General features: G+C 46.5%; 1 protein-coding gene across 1 annotated transcript in view; it reads right to left on the bottom strand.

Moving 5' to 3' along the window:
- UBASH3B (ubiquitin associated and SH3 domain containing B) overlaps positions 1-14,197 on the bottom strand; it is a 74,696-nt gene extending 60,499 nt beyond the window's left edge. Inside the window, exon 1 of the mRNA XM_074162350.1 lies at positions 14,037-14,197. Coding sequence (XP_074018451.1) covers positions 14,037-14,197 — 161 coding nt within the window. The remainder of the gene's footprint in view (positions 1-14,036) is intronic.
- Between the last annotated feature and the right edge of the window lie 7,834 nt (positions 14,198-22,031).

The following is a 22,031-nucleotide window of genomic DNA, read 5'->3' as shown; positions in this document are numbered from 1 at the left end:
AAGACAGAATTGATGCGTGTCTAGATGTCTAAATATTTTTGAAAATCTAGCCCCAAATCGCTTTTAAAAATAGCTATTGTATTCGTGGATTATGTTAGACATGTCATACTAGGTTGTATAAGCAAATTGGACTGGTAGTTTGGCTTTAGACAAATTACATAGACTCTGTTTGTCAAAAGCAGGTGGTGGTTTTTCAAGCTTCCATTTCAGTTGTGCAAGGATTTTCAAAGACGGTGAGGGTGATGCGTCTGGGATTGGATGTGTGAGCGCTCACACATGCCCGTTTTTACATGTTGCAAACTGAAAAATTGAAAGCCGGTTTTGAAAACAGAAGCTTAATCCTTCTGTACTTGCAGTTTCCATATCTGTGAAATGGGGATGGCGATAACCCTTATCGCCCTGCTGATGGCAGAGCAAGCTGCCGGAAATTTCTCCGCCTTCCTTACATTGCAGTGGGCGGCTGAACATTCACGGTTACTCCGGGGCAATGTCTCTACTTGAAACCTTCTTCCTTTAGAAGCAGCAGATCGGGGACACGGGCAACATCATGGGCAGCGGGTACAGCAGTTAATTAGAGCCAAATAGTGGAATTGCACATTTCAGAACAAACAGGATGCACATAGACACATAGGAGAAAAAAACTTCTTGATTAACACCCAAGAGGAAATGAAATTAGAGAGACACTAATCCAGATAACCAAATCGAGCTGTTCTAATGTGGGATGGCAGTTAGCTCATGGTAACAACAACAGCAAAGGATTACCAGCGAAACTCCACCCTGCACCACAGTATTTAAAAACAAAATTGTTTCAAAGGCCACAAGCGAGCCCTGCATTTAAGCGCCTGAGTAATCTCAATTATAACCAATGGAATTATTCATGTGTTTGAACTTGAGCAACGTGTTTGAATCCTTTGCCAGATCGGCACCTGAATTCATCCCGGTTTCATCTCTGAACCTGTGGAAACCTGCGTTCAAAGGATGACATTCCCTCTGCCCAGCGTGCTGCTGCAGAGCTCAGGTCTGCCTCAAACCTCGAAAGCCGCAGGGGTGTTCGTACACCGGGCATGCCTTAAACTACTCCTCAGCGGCGAAAACAAGGGTGAAGACGGGATGCTTCTAGGATCAGCCACTTGTTTTCGCACCCACCACCGACAACAATAACAAAAAAGCCATAGTTTTCAGGAGTTTTCATTCCAACTGCAAACTCGTCTCTGCTTTGACACGTACCTTGAAGCAAAGGGACAATTATCTAGTCACAACATTCAATCCCATTTGCATAATCCCATCTAAATCGTTCAACTGCTTCAAATACTTTTGTGATTAGAAAGATACTCCACAAATAAACTGACTGCATGTTCCTGACACTCAAAACTAACGTGTTGCAAGTAAGGCAAAGATAAAGCGGCACGGAAAAAGGATTCCTTCCTTACCATTACACCCAACCTAAGAAACCACAAAATTTCATGTCTATTACTGAAATGAAAGTCACATCAAAGGTCCTGTAAGACTTGGGGATATGCTGCAGCAAAATTGAAATAATTTAGTAGGTGGAAAGTTGAGCTAGGCGCCTGAAACAGTATCTAATTGCCACATAAGAGTACATTTGGGTGTTACTTATGGCCTGATGGCAAATCCAAATTACCGAGATCTAAACCCAGTAGTGCAAGAGGCTCTCTTTGTGTCCTCAGGCAAATACCTTATAATGCTTTCATGCTTGTTGCGAGGTGTTTAGTTTGCAGAGACACTGAGCATCGGTTAGCCAAGATTTTTCAAAGTGGTTGCTGACTTCGGATAATCCATTTTGGACCTCTGAAAAGGGCTTGGTTTCCAGACACAGCAAAGCACTCAGGCTTCATAGTTAGTTTCTTCTGGTGATTCAACTTTCGTTTGCAAGGGAAAAAATCCCAAAACCCAACAATACAGCTTTGTCCCATGTACTGCTAAGTAGTGGCTTTCTGGGGTTTTTTTGGGGGCTTTTGGTGATCAGGGGGGACCATGCCCTGGTCCATATACAGCCTCTTTACCCCATCACTATCATAGCTTGCACCTTTATAGTCTCAATCTTTAATGTATTTATGCTCAGAAGTCAGGAAGGACTGAAATGAGGTCTCTGCCATCCTTCTCCCCTAGAACAAGCTGGTGACAGCACGTATGTAAAATCCTTAAGCTGTCGTCCAGGGAAATCCTGTGACACCTCAGCAAGCTCCCAGTCCTGTGGTTGGAAAGAGGCAGTGGCAGCAACAACAGCGAGAATGGAGAATTTTATCTCCATTTGTCGTGCAGACTGGTGGAGCAGAAGTGGGGGGCGAATTGAGGGAGGAAGGACCATTAAAACATGGCAATCCTGTTCCCAGGCTAAGGGATTTCTAAGCCCGAAGGATCCCAGTACCTACTTCCAGACGTAGTTCTGCCAATCTGGCCCCAGGCTCTTTGCAACCCGTTTCTGCATCATCCTAAAAGATCTATTCATTTTTTCCTGCCTGTTGTCACATTTTAGCTGGGCGGCCTTGGCTCTACCCTTTTTAAAAGTTCACTTTGCAGCAGATGGGCCTGTCTAAACACCGAGCGCAAGCAAAGAAATCAGCAGCTGGTCACAGGAGTTTCCTAGGAGAACATGAAAAGGATCGCAGCAGGCTGCCCAGCGCCCTTGGTGAGCCTGACTCACACAAGAAGCCTGGCGAGACACGTTTCTTGGGCGCTCGAGTCGCTAAGACACAGCCGGGGCTGAAATCACAGCGGCGATGCCCCGGGCAGAAGTTTCTCTCCCTGAGATGGACTTTCAGAGGAGTTCAGGGTTGTGCAAATGACGGCTGTCAAATAGGCATATGAGAATCAAACAAAACCCCAGTCACGCCATGCACTTCTAACACGCCATTCTCCCCCTTAGAATTCCCAAGTCCTTTGATCCCGATGAGGATCAGCAGCTTTGGGGCAGGAACTGGTGGAAGTTGGAAAGATACATTGACCCCCCCCAAAGTCAGGGTCTTCATAGGGAGTTAATTCCTCTCTCAGAGGTGGCATCTGATGAGCTGCTTTGGGAAGCTGGATGATGAGATGGAGAATTCTTACAAAGGCTGACCTTCCCATTTGCAAATAGAAAATTTTACCTTGGGGAGAAAAGAGGAAATACCACGGGGGAGTGGGTTAGTGAGACTTAAAATACCCCCATTGCTCATGGAGCAGCGAACCCATAATCACTGTTGATTGGAAGGAATTGGAATTGGAAGGAAAGAGGCTCAGCTGTCCTGTGCCATCCCAGCATGATTCGGGAAGCGCCCACCATTCGGGTCTCAGTGGACCCATCCTGACTCATCCCCTCCTGTGCCTGGGTGACATGTTTCAGACCCAAATAACCGGGATAACCTGGGGAGCCGGCAGCACCCGTGCTGCCCAGGAAAACACGGTTACGTGCACCCGCTCTGGAAAGCCCCGTGAGCCCCAGTGCTCCCCTGCTCCTTCTCACAGCAGCGAGTCGCTGGTTGTAAAAGACTCTGCGGCTCCAACAGATAAACGCACCGTGAATAGGCAAGAAACACCCGAGGATTATATTTTTCTCCCAGAGGCTTTGGTACTGATCTTATTTACACCCGGGCTCTTTGCATTACCTGAATGGGGTAAAAAAACCCAAAACCCTATGTCTCTAAAGGAAGCTTTTGTGGCAATGAAAGTCGGGTTATTTCTGGGTAAGATCCTCAGCTGGTGTGTATTAGTGTCGCCCCAACAAAGTAAATGGTGCTGGGCTGATTTACACTACCGGAGGCTTTGCCCTTTAGAACATGAATGCATTTATGATACAGCTACACATTGGGAGAGGGTCAAAGAGACTGTAAAGGGAATATAAATGTGTCTTGTAAGGTGCAGCTGTGAGTTACATTTATTCCAAGGCTTGTTTCCGTGGCCCATAGAATAGTGTGAATAGGAACCAGATCCAATTCTTGTTTAGTTTGGGATTTCTTTGAACAGCGCCTGGGAGATGTGACTACAGCTTACCCATGGGTAATATATTGTGATTTGACACTTGCTAGGACTTGGCAGCTACTCTCAGAAAGAAATATTGATTGTGAAGAATAAATTCAATATAATCGTGGAACAAGGGAGCAGGACATCATTGACACCATTTACAGCCTGCAATTCTGGAGCGCCCTTTGTCTCGAGTGGATGGCAAATGTTAATTAAAGTGCCCTCTCTGGCATCAAGCGACTTGATGTATTGTCTCATTTTAAATTTTTCTGCCTGTAAAATGGGAATGATACTTATTTCAAAGTCGCTGTTCATAACAGTGCCATTCTCATGCAGCTGTGAATTTCACCCATCAATCTAACTCGCTGTAACTACGGGTAACGACTGGGAGTACAGGATTTTTTGGAGGCAGTGCTGGGATCTCTGCCTCTCAGCAGGAGATGATAGTGTCTGCTTCCTCGTGTGCCCTCTCCCCATCCTCCTCTCTGCAGACACTTGCTCTCTCTGGCTCCTATTTAGATTGCTGGCTCTTGGAGAAGGGATGATGTTTTCCTTTTCTGTTTGCACAGCCCCCAGCACAACAGGATTGTGGTGCATAAAAATCAGGCTTCTACTCACTGGTGCCCTACAAGGGAAAAATGATCCTAGTGCTTCACGTCGGCACAAACTCGGGGCTGGAAATTTGCGTCACAAAACTGATTCAATCGCTCTCAATAAAATCAGGAACAGCTTAGAAGAAAAACATTGCCACTTTGGCTATTTCAGGTATTTCCAATGCCATCTGACGCATCCTCCCCTCGTGCTGGGTAGAAAAGTATCGAACATCTTGATCCCAGCCCTTCAAGAGCAGCACGTGCCCGAGGGCTTTGCTGAATCAGGCCATTAATGAGATTTGCATCGTGTAAGAACTTGCTGTATTTCATGAGGTAGAGGAGAAAAGAAAGTAGTCGTTTTTACAAATCAGGAGATGAGAAATCTCTCTGAAACACACCCGCCTCTACACTGGCAATTATTTCGCAGTCACCAGCCACGAATGATTAATCCTGCACTATCATGAACTGCAGAGCCTGGCTAATACTGCACGAAAAGGAAAAAAGCGGCACTTGCCTTGCGTTTGATATTAGCAGGAGGGTGCTGGGCGTGAGAGAAATACAGTTAAAACCTCTTTCCATGTCAGGCTATGGAAGGCCAGGGTGTTACCAGTTACCTATCTTTGGGTAAGCCTCTGCATTTCTAGCATGGACGACAAATATCCCAACGTTTACCCAGGGCTGCTGTTTGCTCAGCCACGTGCTTAACCTTTCGGTGGCGTTTTCATGTTCATCTCTTGCCGACAGGGACAGGCCACCAAAGTATTTGTGCTGGCAGTGACAGGAGACTTCAGTCCCAAGGACTTGAGTCTGGTGACTGGGGAAAGCAGAGACATCCAACACATCTCCCATCGCTCATCCCAGGTTCCAGTTTATAATTGCTAGCTTTCTGTTTAAATTTTACGCTGCTGCTTGGTGGATGACAGAAACCACTCGGGTCCTGACAGTACCTGTCAGGATATTGTCATATCTGCAGATGCCACTCTGCTTTCTGTGCCTATTTTTAGTCTTTTGGGAGTCCTTGTAAGAAAAAAAGGGAAGGCTGAGGCTTCCCGGGGAATGGAGGAGCGACGGCTCCTGCTCCCGAGGTGTGCGAGGTCGACATCATACTGTGAGCTGAGGGAATACCTTAAAAAGCGCCTTTCGCTGCTGGGACTTGTCAAGGCTTCAGGAGAAATATTGGGAGAGTGGATTTCAAAGGGCAGCACCTGTGTCTTATGAACACAGACAGGAGTTTACAGGATGTCTAAACCCCTGTTTATGGAGGCTGTCAGCCGCTTCGTTGCGGTGACTTTAGCAATTCCCTCAACCCATCCTATTATTTCTTGCCGCTGGTTTTTTTTTTTTTCCCAACTCCACTTTAAGCTGGTCTCTAGATTCAGTCTTTGTGCACAGCCGGGCAGCGTAGGATACGGTGGGGAGAGGATAATGCCAAGCAAACCCCAGGCCTATTCTTTTCAGGTCTGTTTATAGAGGGGGGTGAGTAAGACACAGGCGCGGCGGCGCACACCATTGTAATGCACAAAGCCTGCAAGCCAGTCTTGGTGATGGAATCCAAAACCCTGTCAGCTGCTAAACTACAGCGCTTTTGATGACTCTGCTTGTTGAGGATAATTGGACTGGTGCAGTACAGACACACACACGGATGTCTCTATTCTTTTTGCAATTGCAGAGCACATGCTGTGAATCCACTATGAGCGCCAGTGAAAACCTAGGGCAACGTTTTCTAGCTTGGGAGTCTAAGATTCACTTTCAAAGGTGACTTAAAAACGCAAGTCTCATCAGGAGCCAGCGGGGTTAGCATTTGACATTTAAAACCACCACGTTTTTTTTTTTTTTTTTAAACTTTTGCTCATGAACTTTCAAAAGAGCAGGATTCCCCCCCGCCCCCGACTTCTGTCAGCGTATTTACTCAGGAGGTCCCCAGGGCTGTCACCACCCTTCCAGCACGGGCTCTTGCACAGCAAAGTGGCAGCGGTAATCTAGGGGTAAACTCCCAGACCGCTTTCTAAGGAAGTGCTGCAGAATTCTGCAGAAACGGGCCCCCCAAGCCTCCGAGGGGGAAGAACAATCAGCATTTTATGCAAACAAGGCGCCATTCAAATAGTCCATGCTGGATAGCTGAAATCATGAGTTTCTCCAGCGAGTCTTTGTCTTGAGAATCTCGTCAGTAAATTTAGACTGGCTCCTGACAATAGTATCAGGTCTGTCAAGCGAGAGGGAAAAAGGGACAGAAAAGGAAAAGATAACACTGGTATCAAAACTGATATGTCGGTTGAAAGGGAATTGCAAACTAAGGATCAAATTATTAACTCTATAGGTTTTTGACAAGGCACAAAGTAAATTTTTTGGGCTCTGCCAGTGACATGTGGGGTCTGGGTCGCACTTTCCGAAGCTCCTCTCCTTCCCAGTGTCTAGGGCAGGATCAAATTTAGGACCTTTGCTCCAAGACAAAACAATTATCAAAGAGACAGAAGCACAAGCAAACTTTCTTGTCACCATGTCATTTTAATACCAAAAATGAGCTAAGCACCTGGGGACCAGGAAACTTTCTGACATCACTTAGAGTGTTTGCCAAAGTTAGATGGCCCTGAAAAACACATCTCAGAAATGGGGTTGCCGTCCTCTGGCTGACTTGCCACTGAGACAAGAACTCAACGCTACTGGTGATGCTACTTGGATATTTAAACATAAGATGCCATTGAAGCGCAGTGCGTGAAGGCACTATAAAGGTATCAGTTTTGGTTTTTTTCTCCCCCGAACATGTGCAAACTTGCTTTCCGGGCAGCTAGCACTTATGCAGCAAGTATCACAGTGACCCACTGAGCCTGGCCCTACTGTCAGCCATCTTTGTATAGGGATGCTCGGTTTAGATTAGACGATTTTCTCCATTTTTATGGCAGGAGCATTTCCTTTGTCGATATCAGACCTGAATATCTGATTGTTCCACTTCTCCCAAATATCAGATATGACTAATGGCAGTTCTGCATAAAGTATCCTGAATCACTGAGGTAATACGGAGTTTTACTGCTGCCATTATCATTTGAGAGTGTGATCTTATCACAGGAATGACTTCTTCAGCCTCTGCTAAGAGAAGGTCTCTCTCCATTTGAAAACTTTATACAATGTCATGGAAACAGATATTCCACTTAGACCAGATATCTAAGTCTTGTGATTAAGCTACTAGACTGAAACTCTACAGATTTAGGTGCCAGTGCCAGTCTAACTACAGATTTGATGCATATATTTAAGCAGCTCTGTGCCTCAGTTTCCAGACTATACAGTGGAAATTAAAAGCCCACGATATTTTATCACTTTAGATCTTTAAAGTAAGGAACTGTCTGATAGAGATCTCCCCCACACCAAACAATGGAGCCGCTGGCACGTAAGAGTCCGAATACTGCAGTAATCTGCTCTCAGTCCCACAGCAGAAATCGGCAATAAAGCCAATGTAAAAAAAAATTATAATCCATAAGCAGAGCAGCCACGGGACTGAGTCCCAAATGTGTGTTTGCTCAAGCCTTTCTCCAGTGCACCTTCCCGGCAGCTGCTAACGCAATTGCAGTATCCGTGTTCCACGGCACAACGCAGACCTGTTGGAGCCCTTCCAGCACAGATGTACCAAATTGTTCAGAGGCCTCAGTGCTGAACCTAGGAATTGCGATAGGCGAAGTAGACCGGTTAATTGCTCAAACCGTTGCTCAAGTTACAGTGGGGAATCTCATCCGTTGAACCCTGCCGTGGGCAGAGCTGCCTGCCCCACCACTTTCCACAGGCACATAGAAAGGGAGGGTCACGGTAGGGGAAACGGGTCTTGTCCAAGTCATCTGCCAAAGGCTGCACCTCCAGCAAGTTCTTCCTCTTGCGCTATTTCAGAGTGTAAACAGGTCACAAACACTTCCTACAAAGCTCCTACTTAAAAATGTCCATTGGTCTGATGGCTGATATGCAGTACTGGAAATGGCACTGTTTTGGTTAGATGGTTTCTCTATTGCATGGTCCAGTGGCTCTTTCCAAGCCCAAAACCCATTGTCTCCAATCACGGGCACAGACGGGTCATTCGGGGAAGCTTTTGCTAAGCTCTTGTGGCTATACCACCTGGAATTCTATTTGGTATCTGAAGATTTCCTCCAGTGCTGTTAACAAACTTGGAAATCCACTTTCAATGTAGCCCTCTGAACTGTTGCTCCTAGAAACATTTCCACCCATCAGCTTCCTCACTTGGGATGGGGTTTTCCTCCCCACCCCGGGCCAACACGAGTCACTGTGAATCATGAAAACCCTTCTAAAGCTTGGGCTTAAGTGGGACTTAGAGGATGCCTACGCTTTGGGCTGGTTCTTTGTAGTAGGATGAATTTCAGCCAAGAGTATTTGCAGAAAACTAATACCCTGAAGGCAAGGCCGTGAAGGAACAGAAACCACTTCAAAATCAACAGATTATCTGCAGCGCTTTTTTTCCAGGCAGTATTTTCCCAAATCCAGCTCAAACCCTAGAGGAATGAGAGACTTTGCAGCCTTTCTGTGCTGAAATACTGCTATGTTGCTAAGTCTGTTACTAGGCAAAACATATTTTAGCAGCCTCAGAAACATTTTCAAAACACAAGAGAAGATTTTACTGTTTGTAAACTGGATCTGAGCTTCTTTTCTTTGAGAATAATGAAACTCTTAATACTCCTAAATTCTCATAGTTACTGAGCAAGCAAATCAAAATCAGACTGGCTCGGTTCTATTCAGGACCAGGGGAAATATGGTACAGCTTTGTGAATTAACTCCTCTTCATGCCCATGAACACAGAGTTAAACCCAGGTGGTCTTTTGTGGGAGAGAGGAAGGAGGAAATGTGTAGCATAGGGGAAGCAGTGAAGTTGATTCATGGTAAACTGTATAATATTCCTGTCTATCCCATTTTTATGAGGGGGAAGTATCTGTAATCATATCAAGCATCAGCAGATTCACCCAGGAGCACAACGTTACGGACTGAACCAACGTTATGGACCTGTCTGTAGAAGATGGTCCCCCTTTTTCAGGCTGAGATGATGGGAAGGAACATCCATTTAGGTTTGGAAAGCTTTGCCACCTGAGTCAAGAAAAGCGCTCATCTCTCAGGCTTACCAGACACAGCACGGCATCCAAAAACGCACAATGCCTCTAATGTAAGTGTTCTGTTTATGGACAGTGATTTACCCAGTTTGAGTAATGACAGAGGCCAGAGAATTATCTTCATTTTTCTATGTCTGGATCTCTTCTGAAACAGTACCTCAGGGCTGTGACTCTAATTCAGAATTGTATACAGAAACTGAAGTAACATTTTAAATGTTTATATATTTATATACTCATGCACATATATGCACTCAGAATTAAAACAAGGAAAGCAGGATTTTTTTTCTCAAAGTAGAATTTTAACTTTCTGTTTTTGAGGGTGTTTTGGAGGATTTTAAATTCCGGCATGAAATTTTTCAAACTGAATCCCTGAACTCGCAGTTCTGGAGTTACTCTGATTTGTGCCCCATGCAGGCTAGAGGATTTCAACTGCTTATCCCTATATTAGTTCCAATAATTTTAATTTGGTCAAAGGCCTTCTTCCATCCTGAAAAAAACAGCAGTCCATCACTAAATTTTCCTACGTTTAGCGTTTAACAGAGATACATGTTAGCCATAGATTTTTTAAATTGCTTTTACATGCATAATAGTTTTAAGTGATCCCCTGTGGTTTCAATGGCCTGTGAACTACATTGTGCTTCCCCTTCCATTTACTCTCAGGAAGACTATCAACAACTTTATAGGGATTATCACACAAGAATGAGAGGTGCTGGCAGTCAGAGTAGATCTGTGGGTGCAACCCTTGACAGTAGATCCATAACGAGATGAGGTACAATATTTTGGGGCAACTGGGAAGTAATAATTGTGTGAAATCTCTTTCTAGAGGAAGCCTGTTCTTGTCTTTAGGTTTTTGAGACGCTGGGGATCTGGTTAGACTTTTGTGTGACCCTGGGTAAAATGTTTGTCTCGGTGCCTAAATTGCAAAATGGCAATTCTAACATCGCCTTTGCCTTCTTTCCTTCCTTGTTTAAATCAGAAACTACTTGGGATAAGGACAGCCTCCTCCTGCATGACTAGACAGTACGTAATGTAATGGGCTAATTGCAAAATAAAAAAATAATGATTGCATGCTGACAAAAAAACCCCAAAATAGAACAGCTCTTCACGGTCATAGTCAAAAGCGATGACATACTACAGTGGTTTCAGCAATTGCCATCCACAGGTAAAAGCATCCAAAGGTGGTTTGCACGTCGCTGCATTACCATGTAATTTAGAGTAGCCCAGCTGAACTGAAGCTGTCACTGGGAAGGAGGAAGAGAGGCAGACAGACGTCTGTCCGGGAGCACAGAGAGCTGCTCTTCTACCAGTGCCAACAAGGACTTCAGTGGGGAGTGGGGAAACCCTCCAGGGTTTCAGGCTGTGTGGTGGGACGCTGATGTCAGTGGAGCTCTGTTAATTTCAATACCTGCTCTCAGTTTGTCTTAGTTTGGAAAGGAAGGATATGTCCTTCTTTGATGGACCCTTTATCCCCAGTCCTCCGTAAGCTACATGCAGGATAGACAAATAGAGGCTTATTTAATAACACCTTGATTTGACCAAAAGATCCGTGGCAGTTTTGCACTTGATACCTGATGCGTAAATGCCTCTAATGACATCTTCTCTTGGCTTCAGCCTTGTTCGTACCATTTTCTACCCTTTGCTGAGCTAGTCTGAGCTAACCATCCAGTAATACTTAGAAATCGTATTTAGTCTTCCACCTCTGATTATTTGAGCATACGTAACCTGGAAGTGGCTTGCCCAAAGTAACACAAAGTGAGGAAAACAAAATGAATGCAGGAATCCTCAGTTCCTGTCAGCAGTGCAAGCCCAGCATCATCCTGGCCATCTGAGCTCTTATTGCTGTTATAAACTGTAAGCATGGAGAAGTATTATCAAGTAATTAATGTTTTGAAGAGACAAAAGCTGAGCTGTAGGGGTGTGAGGTGTGTGAAGTTACTGGAGCTGAATTAGAAGCTGGAAGTTAGGCAGCGTGAGTACTCCCTGGGATCTTGGTACTCTCTCAGTACCACATCTGAAAACAGCACTCTCGTCATCTCCAGGTAGCCTCTGTCCTCTCTGTCCCCTGCCCCAATCAACCCTCCCAGCTCTGACTGCCGGGAGGCCACTGATGCCAACAGCAATGGCATTTTGTGACATGCCTGACAGACTAGTCTGACAGCTCGGAGCTTTGTTTTGCATAAGCCACCCAAACAGATGGTCACCACTTTGAAGTTTCAGCCTGGCTTGTATTTGTAGGCAGGATCTACAGGCACAGATCTGAAATCCCCCGTTTCGCTCAATTCTCTGTTTCCTGTTGTAACAGTGGCTTTGGGGTAGAAAATAGGAGCGGGAGAGGTTTGGGAGAAGACTCAAAAGGGCTTTACTCTAAGGCTACTTCTCAATAATGTCTTTGGGAGACAGGGTCGTTTTACCTTCTTGGTAGCTCTGTGATCTCTGTCATTCACACTTGCAGAGTGATATGCCGTGAGTTGAAAAGCAGCTTCTGGGAAGCAGTGACCTTTAGGGAATGTCCTTTTGCCATGCGGTCCTATCTCTCAGGCTTCCGAACCTGTGTGCCGTTCCACAGTGTGCCCTGGATGGCGCAGTGCTTAGTGTTTGGGTTTATTTCTGTTTTGCTTCCTATCTGAATCTTAATGATGAATTATGTGTAGTATTTCCAGCAGGCTGGAATAGAGGCACTAATTGCTACTTCAGATCGGGAGAGGGGTCCCCCTCCCAGCAGACAGCTCAAGTGTCAAACAGCATTATATTATAGCACAGTATCTTGAATTTAGAACCAAGACAGTTTTACCTGTGTGGCTGGTTATATTTGCAATAAGTATTCTTTGCAGTTGGGGATATTTTACCTCTTTCTCTGGCCTGGTCTCTGTGTTTAACATTCCCTATCTTGTAAGATGAAGCTTTGGGTCTGTTTTTGTCAAATGTTAGCATTTTCTTGGGCAAGAATATGAACCGTAGACACAGTTCCTCGGCTAGCAGTTAGGTAAGACCGAGGCTGGCTGTCAGCCCTGATGTCACTGTTCTAGAGGTAATAACTAGTTTCATTCATAGTATCAAGCTGCTTTTTTCTCTAGCTACGGTGAAAGATGCTCCTCTGTTTTTCCAAACGGGCAGAGCATGAAGTCACCAGTCTCCTACTATCTCCGTCTGCAGGCGTTGTACATAAATGCTGCATGTTGGTTTCAACAGATAACTATAGAACACTGACAGACATAAGGAGCGTAAGTAGGACAATGGAAAAGACATTAGACTTTCTGTATGTGCTAGTGGATCCATGGCAATCTCATGAATCCACCGATGGCATATGTCCTTGAAACTGCATGTGTGCATCCCTACGCTTATAAAAAACTGCACAAAGACAGGCTGCAAAGCCACTGAGTTCTGATTGGTATCAAAAGCAAAAGGAAAACTTAAGCAGATCAAGGCATCATCCAAATCCCCACTGGTTTCATTTGCATCCTAAAGCGCACAGTCCCATTTCAGGAGTCACTATGTTTAAAACTGGGAGAGTCACTATTAAGTTATCATTAGGTAGCTGCCTAAGTAATTTAAAGCATAAGCACACGCAGGGAGATTACACCAGGGCATTGCTAATTTGGGCAAGAAAAACCTACCACTTTGGGCTACGGAAATTTTCTTGTATTGCTTTGTTCCTTTTTGGTTGACTTGTCCACGGATTAAAGAAAATCTCCCGGGTGGCAGCGTTAGCCAAAGCAATTGCGCCAAAGGGCTCCTTATTTTCAAAGCACAGGGCTTGGATTTCAGCTGGGGGTGCAAAAAAATTGCCTCCCGGCCGATCCCAAACTTTGCAGCGATGCTTGCCGGGCGGTGCAGGAGGGATGCTCCGCGGCCCTTCAGCACCGGCGGGCGGCGGGGAAGGGACCACGCTGCGCCCGGGGACGGCACCTGCCGCCCCCCTCTCCCCCCGCCTCCTCCCCGGGAGCCGGGGTGACAGCGCTCCTGCCTGGCTGCAGCGACCACCGGGGGATGCGACCCGAAGCATCCTTCGGCCCTTACAGCATCCCCGGGCCGCTTCGGGAGCGCATCCGCAGATCGCTCCGGGGAGAGCATCCCCCGCTGGCCGGGCCGCTCCGGGGAGAGCATCCCTCGCTGCCCCGCATCCCCCGCTGGCCCGGCCGCTCCGGGGAGAGCATCCCCCGCTGGCCCGCATCCCCCGCTGGCCGGGCCGCTCCGGGGAGAGCATCCCCCGCTGGCCGGCATCCCCTCCCGCAGCTCGGCGCCGCGCTGCCCGCCTGTGGCGGTCTGGAGCAGCGAAGCAGAAAAGCGCCCGTCGCTTCTCGCCGCCGTAAAACGAAAGAGGGGGTGGTATAGGAGGGGGTGGGGGGAGAAGAGCCGCGGGGAAAAAGGGGCCGTGCAGGCGACTTACGCCCGGGCTTTGGGGAAGCCCATTGACAGCAGGATCTCCAGCGACGAGCCATGTTTGATGGTCCCCGCGCGGTGCTGCCGGTTCCGCCGGGGGATGACTTTGCTGTAGAGCTCCTCTTTGGCAGCCATGGCGTGCGGTGCGGGCTGCCCGCGCTGGGCCATCCTCACGCAGCCATCGCCGCCCGCGCAGGGCCATGCACAACCCGCCGGGGGCCGGGGCAGGGCCCCCCCCCGCCGCCCCCGGGCCGCCCCGCCGCGCCCACCCGCGGCCCCGCCACACGTGCGCGCCCCGCGCAGCCCACGTCGCCACCGCCGCCGCCGCCACCGGCGACTTCGCTAAAGGCTCGGCGGGCGGGCGGCGAGGAGAAGCCGCGGCCCCGCAGCAGCCCGCCCCCGCTCTTAAAGCCGCCTCCGGGAGGGCGGGTGCAGCCCCGGCCGGCGGCCAAGCCCCACGGCGTCCACGGGGGATCGGGGCGTGGGATTTTTTTTTTTTGGGGGGGGGGGGGAGTGTAGGGGGTCTCCGGCGCCCAGCCGCCGCGGGAGCTGCTCTGGGGCAGACCCACAGCGGGGGGGATGCGCTGAGTAGGGCCATGGTCGGAACAGATAGGAGAAATGAAGGCTTACTTTAAAAAACAAAAGCACGTGCACAATTATTTGGGTTTTTTACTTAGTTCGGGTTGGTTTTTTTTTTGAGAAAAAGCTCTGCGCCATAGTGACCTGACTACACCGAGGAGAGAGCAGAGGGGAGGTAGGATGCTCTGCACCGTAACGCTGGGACTTCTTTACTCTGAGGGTGGTGAGACCCTGGCCCAGGTTGCCCAGAAAAGCTGTGGCTGCCCCATCCCTGGAGGGGTTCAAGGCCAGGTTGGAGGGGGCTTTGAGCACCCTGGTCTGGTGGGAGGTGTCCCTGCAGGGGGCAGGGGTGGAATGAGATGATCTTCAAGGTCCCTTCCAACCCTGACCATTCTATGATTCTGTGATGATTTAGTGGCTCCGTCCGCCGCTTTGATGTAGTAGCACTAGTGGTTAAAGTAGATGTAGTTAGAGGCAAAAGAGTTGCGCTCCAAAATTTCCACCTCAGTCTTGTGTTTCTGCATCCTTCTCGGCCCTCTCCAGGCTGTCACTTGGAATACGTGTCCCTCAGAGCCTGTTGGTTCCAGGGCAGGGACTGCCCTGCCCAGCATAAGGTCTGCTGTGGCACAGAGTTCCACGCCTGCTCCCCTTCCCTCACAAAAGCTGCATGTTCCTATGGGCTGGGTGGGACGGATATCGCTGCTTTCTTCCTAGTTGTGCTTCAGTTCAGACTTCAGTTTGGGGCGTAAACCAAGGGGTTTAGATGTGGCAAGAGGCCTCCTTCTCCTCTATCTTTTTTTCCGATGCCTCTTTCTCCCCTCCTTCACCACGCACCCCACAGCCTCCCTGCTTTTCCCTTCACTTTTGAAGACAAGCAGATACCACTAATGATGTCCCCAGAGCAGGCCCGGCTCGCGGGGCTTTGGAGAACAGCACGAAATGACAACCCTGCAAATAAATAAAAAAACATTAGGAGGCTTTTTTTTTTTTTTTTTTTACGTACAATAGTTTATGTTGGGGAAGGAAAGAAATCTTGGCAATGGCAAATCTATCACTACAGTTATTATTGTAAGCATGAGGGAAAACAAACAGCCCATTTCCATTTTGTTCTATCAATGAAGCCAGAGATGGGAAAAAAAAAATCCCCTCCCAACTATCTGCTCACTCCCCTCCCGTGATGGTTTATTTTCTGCCGTGATGAGAAGCGGCCACACGCTGCAGTCAGCGCTCCCCTGCCACACTGGGGGCTGTGTTCCCACAGGGACAACAGCCCGGCGAGTCATCCTCGCGCCGGCTGAACCAACAAGCGCCATGAAAATTCAAGCTCCAGAAAGACACTGCACAAAGCGCTGCTTGTTCGTTTCTTGAAGTCACTTTTAACTCCTTTGATGTTGCTGAGGCACTGATTTTGTCGTTTACCCCCACTATTAATTGGCAAGAACTTCATTAAAGTCAGTGGGTGAGACCAAGGAGCGTTTAGTCATGGATTTCAGCCGTGTTAGACATTTCGCAGCCGTGAAATCGGGATCAGGCACCCAATCTATTCCATTTTAACGGAGGAGGAGAGTTAAGGATTATTAATAACAATATTTGCACCGAAACATACATTGCCAGAGCCCCCAGAAGCGTTTGTCACCAACAAACTCACGCCCAGCCACACTGGGAGGACCACAAAGATAGAGCTAGTTCGGGATCTGTGAAAGGGGAAGGTGAAAATCCCAGATTAACGCTGACCCCAGCCTCCCACCTCCCAAACAAGCACAAGCGAGCTGTTCCCAGGAGAATCCGATCAATGTACAGGGGTTTGCAGCCAAGAGAGATCTGTGAGGGTTGTTGTGTTTCGACTTAACTCGATATGCTTCACTCGTGCCCGGGTTTTGGTTTTTTTTTTTTTTTGCTCCAGCTGTATTACTCAATCAGGAAATAACAATAAAAATGTAATTTGCTATGGAAGTAGCTTCCAGGGACTTTGCCCAGATGAGAATCTCTTTCCTCTGGCTGTGACAGATTCACATCATCAATTAAAAAAAAAAAAAAAATCCGCATTATAGAAGTTAGAATATTGAAGTTTTTGTTGGTTGGGTGAATTGCTACAACTAACTCCACAGGAGGCATCCAAGGTGTGACAACAGACAAGAAGGAACAGAAATAGGATGTTTTCACATCCAGTTTCACATTAGCTGAGGGTCTAATTTGTAGTCCGTCAGTGAAACTGGACGTGTACTGGCTTGAAATGATTTTTCAAGCCTGCTAAGAAAACCGCCTCATGCCCTTCTAACCTCAGTCAGTGCCTCTGCATTTCATCTGGCTGTGTTTTTTTACCTTAAAATCCTTTCACTGGGAAGCAGTCCTTTTTTTTCCTTTTATTTTTTCCCCAACAATTAAATATGTGCCTTCAATTAATGCTTGCTCCCACCTTGTTTTTGGTTGAAAGCCGAAAATGGAAGCTGTCTTCCTGATCAAACAGGAAAAAGGAAAGAAAACAAAAGTAGAAAGCAAATTTCAAGACAAACACACCCCCCGAATATTGTGTTTCAGTCCTTCAAATTACAATCATTTTAGTGAAAAAATTGAAATACACAAAAAGATTGTGCCTGTATGAAGCCTGTGATATCACAGTTTATTTTAAAATGCTGTCAGATTTTCACATAAAACCTTTCTTATATTTTTTTTCACGTGGCCATCCCTCTGCTGGCCTGATCCTAGAAATTTATTCATGTGCTTAACTTACTCCTGCTAATAATTTTCAGTGTAGCGGCCTCCGGGTGCCAGGCAAGCGTGCGAGTTCCTGCAGCAACAGGCTTGTGTGTGTTCTGTGTGCTCTTCCACTTATCCTGAGCGAAACTCAAATATTATCCCTTTACCTACAGGAAAACGCATTCTTGGGGGATTATTTATATCACTTCCTTCAATGCAACACAGAATTAATCGAGGGGGGTGCGCGCGTGTGTGTTTAAAAATGCCGCACTGGACAGCGAGTGGGAGTGTTGCTATATATTCAATAGGAAGAGGTCAGGCTCCTAAGGAATTGGAGCCAAATTTAGCTGTCTTTCCAGCCTGATGCTACCTCCTCGCGTTCACATGCAAAGGGTTTGCTCTCTAACAATGGAAATACTCTGAAATAAACAGCACAACAGCAGGAAACGGAGCAGGGGTTTTGCTTTCCTAACTTCCCTCCCTTAAAAACGGGGTCAGATGCTTTCAAAAAGTCCTTGTTCAAGACTCTGGTTTTGAATTATTACCAATTGAATTGCGTTGTTGCCCCAGGGGGGAGGGAGGGACAGGGACAGGATGTGGAGCTCCTCCTTGGCCAGCACCTCCTTTGTAGGAGCAGCAAGGGAAGGACCATCCCTTCTCCCTCCCAACCCCAGAGAAGAGAAAGAGAGAAGTCTGCCATGAGGCAAACACTGGGTAAAAACTGAACAATGAAGGCACACAGCAAGATCGCCGTTTCCTGGACTTTGAGCCGAATCTTGCATGGATTTCCATGCTTCTGCCATTTTACGTACCCAGGTACTCCTCATGGCAACTTCAGGCCCGTCGGCAGCTGGGGAAAGGAGGGCTACAGCCTTCCCCCTCACCTTGCTTTGGCAAGTCCGTCCTTCCATTATTTGCCTGCATGTGGAAGTGGTGTCAACACGCCTGAGCATCTGAATGCGCTAAATAATTAAAAATACATTTGAGTCCACCCTCAGCACTTTTCCTCTCCTCTTTTTTTTTTGTCTCCCGAGTTTCCAAATGTCAAGAAACGGTGATTTATCACTGAGAAAAATGAACAGCTGCCTCACACTTGATTCAAAAACAGCATGCAAATTGAGTCAAAAGTTATTAAGACCAAAGAAACTTCAGCAAACTTCAGCCCGTTTCCTATGTGGTGGGTGACTGCTCTGTGGGCAGCGTTTGGCGACCGCTCGGGCTTTGTGTTATAACACCCATCTGAGTTTCTAACAACTGCTGAGCCCTGGTGAAAGTGGAAGAGCAGCATTCCTGAGAGCAGCTTAGTCTTAAAGGCTAAAACACCTTTGTCCAGATATTTTACCTGTTTGGGCTTCGATAATTGAGCTGGAATGAGCATTTATTTGTGGCTCTGTTCCGCAGGGATAGTTTCCTTCCTTTGCCAAGCATCCATCTGCCTAGGTACTTACACGAACCTCCTCTTCTCTCATCACCGCAATATTTGAGTCCCTCCAGAGTATTTAAAAATAGAAAGAGCAGCTGGTTTATAGGAGAATGGGATTCTGTATTTTATCCAGAAGGCCGTGAAAGGACTTTCTCACCCTTCACCGTATCCACCTCACCTCAAATCCCTGCCAGGAGATTTGGGCTCTGGGAGGATTCATTAGGGCCGCAGAGCACTCCCTAAAGAGCAGGGATATTTTATCCATCTCCAGGTTTTATTGCCCTGGGGCTGTAAGTCCAGGCCCTGCCTCGGCCCTAGAGCGTGGGGGTGGATGGGGGCCTTATGCTGGTCCCAGCCATGTTGGCTCCATTAGAGAGCAGCTGGGCCTTGGATCCAAGCTGGCCACAGGCAGGGGAGAATGCGCTTCTCTAGCTTGGATTTCCTTCAAATTTGGAGTGTATTTTTCCTCATTACGAACGAAATCCACTTTGATTTTCATCATAATCCCTTCGTGTGTGCTGTGGGGTCAAGCAGGACCGTCAGGTATGAGCCAAGAGGCAAACTGTCCTTCATGTATTTCCCTCTGAGAGCAGAGGGCAGGAGATGACATCTAGTGCAGCTCGCCTAACTTTCAAGCCCAGTTCTTAGTGAAAAGAAAAAAATAAAATAAAATAAGAAAAATAAAATAACATCTGTATGTTGAAAAGCTTTGAGCTATTTTTGGTTAGAAGGCAACAGGGGATTCTGTGTGAGGAAGGACTCCTGGCTTGCTCGCTGGATGTGCCTAGGAAATGATTTACTGAGCCAATTCTTCTCCTCTGGAGGCCCGTTCTCTCGGTTTGGTGGCCCCATGGAGTGAGGGTGCTCAGGGTACGTGAGAGCGACGTTCGCCTGCCGGGAGGGATGGCAGCTTCATTTGGCAGTCTTAACAGAATGGCCTTTCACGGGTCATTAAAAAATGAAGAAACCAGGGAGGTAGGAGTAGTGAGTAGCTGAGGCTTTGCAAAGACAGACTTCACCCTCTCCTAACCTGTGCAGTACTGAATTCTTTCATATATATGACAAATAGTTGCAGGCAGCAAATCTTCCTTTTAATTTCTCCTTGCACGCTTGCTTGCCGCAGATGACCGGGGAAGTGCGTGTGTGGTGTGCTGTGAAAAACGCCGTCAGTCCCTGCTCGGTGACATAGGTGGGATCGTCAAAGGGAACTAAAGCCACCGGTGAATTAGCGTATCGGTATGAAATCCAATTAATCTGGGCTCGAGTTAGCCAGTTCCTGCCGTGGTCTGCCCTCTGTAATCCCGGTCTTCGTGAGCGCAAGAACAGTTGAGCAAACGAAAGATTAATAGGCTCCCAACTTCCAGCCCATGTGCAAGAAACATCTTGAGCATTGGCTATCTTATCTGTTGGATTTCATGTCTGTTTCTGCTACACTTGTATGAACCTAGTTCATTAGGATGATTATTTATTTGCTTGGGAATGAGCCAAGAAATAACGCCATACAATAGAAAGCTGCTGGGATTTCCCCAACTCCCACACAGTAAAATATGCTGATCTGCAGGAGGTTGTACAAAGTCTGCAGCATTTCTGCAAAGGCCTTTCTTTTTGACTTTTGCTTTTCCTGTAATTATTATTTTGTTGTTGTGATTTGTTTAGCTGCATTCCTATATCATTAATGGGAGCCCTTGTCAGATTGCTTAAAGAAAAATGCATTTGCTTGATGTAATATTGAGAAGGAAGGGAAGGGGGTGTTCACGGTCACTGGAAATCTTCCTAATTCTTTTGTAGAATTGTTTGAAAAGATATGAAGATTGGTGATTTGGTTTAGTCTCAAAGACAGGCAGTAACAGACTAAAAGCAGTTGAGTGACACTAAGGATTGCTTTGGTTCCTTTTCTTTTTCTTTAGCTATTTTTGCTTTTTAACTTTAATCTCTCTGGATACGGCAATAGCCTTTGAATTGAGAAGAGAGTGAAAGTGCTTACAAGCAAAAGTGAAAATGATTAATCAAGTTTCACGACGTTCATTGAAATAGAAATAATAAAAGAGCGATAAAGCAGGAATGGTAGAGATAAACAAAATTTGAAAAAGTGTTTCTAATGTAGTCATCAAACACGCTTAGGAGCACGAGAGGCCAATTTTTAATGTTTATGAAAAGAATTTTATCTGGAAAACAGCACTTTAATAATACACATTTTTGTTACAGAAGAGGATTGTTTTACATGTAAGTGTATGTCCATTATAGACACATTTATGTACTTGAGAGGAACTTAAAGATGTAATTTCAATATGAATGAGCATCATCCAACATCCTGCTTCAGCTGCAAGTGTTTGCAATTTATTTCATATTTAAATCTTCATTATATGAATGGCTAAAAGATAGAGGCTGTTCTCTGTAAATTAAATTCCACCGTATGTGGCTCCACGTGTAACTCTTTGCAATCATTTACTAAAATGTTACATTCATACTCAGAGCGTAAATTTCCATGGTGCTTTGATTTCAGCTGCTACTGTCTTTATACCACTGAATGATGCAGCAAATTAAATACTCTCAGTCAAAACTCTAATCTCTACTAATAATACTTAGCATAAACCTTGCTCTTGTCATCCGCAAAAAGAATAATTAAGATCTATTGGTTAAGGCCACAGGCCTATAAGTGTCCACATATGTTTATCTTTACTGCTCAGCGTAGCCTCATTGTAGTCCCAGCAATGAAATTAAGTTCGTGCATCGGCGTCTGCTGGGCTGGGGCCCAAGGTAAGACTTGGTGCCTTGCTCTACACATCACATAAAAATAAATGTGTTGCTTTGTCAGTGCTTTGTAGTTTTGTTTATCCAGCTCTGCTAGTAAGGAGTAGCTTGCAGTCGTATTATCCTACTTGTGTTTCTTGTTAGGATTTTGAGGGGTAAACAAAACAAGGCGAGCAAAGGAGGAAAGAAAAGAGTTCCTGTTTGCAAATAATTTCCCATCTGTTTCTCATTCTGTTTGACTCCGGGGAACATTTCCACACTGTATACATCTCATTTTAAAGAACTCAAAGTCTGGATGAATGCTTTGAGCTTCCTACTTCTGAACTGGATTCCTGTTTCACTCAGATCTCTGCAAACGGCCCATGGCCCTGCAGGAATCATAGAATGGTTTGAGTTGGAAGGGACCTTGAAGATCATCTCGTTCCAACCCCTCCTCTGAGAAGGGGTCTTCGGAGAACTCCTGGAGTTCCTAGAGTACAGTTGTCCTTTGGGTTTTCTGGAAATGCAAAGGGATCCTGCCGAAATCCTCTTCGCAACCTAAAAAATGAAAAA

The sequence above is a fragment of the Numenius arquata genome, chromosome 22 (assembly GCF_964106895.1).
Source record: "Numenius arquata chromosome 22, bNumArq3.hap1.1, whole genome shotgun sequence".
Classification (NCBI taxonomy): Eukaryota; Metazoa; Chordata; class Aves; order Charadriiformes; family Scolopacidae; genus Numenius; species Numenius arquata.
The sequence above is the reverse complement of the archived record's forward strand: the minus strand, read 5'-3'. Positions and strand labels throughout refer to the sequence as shown.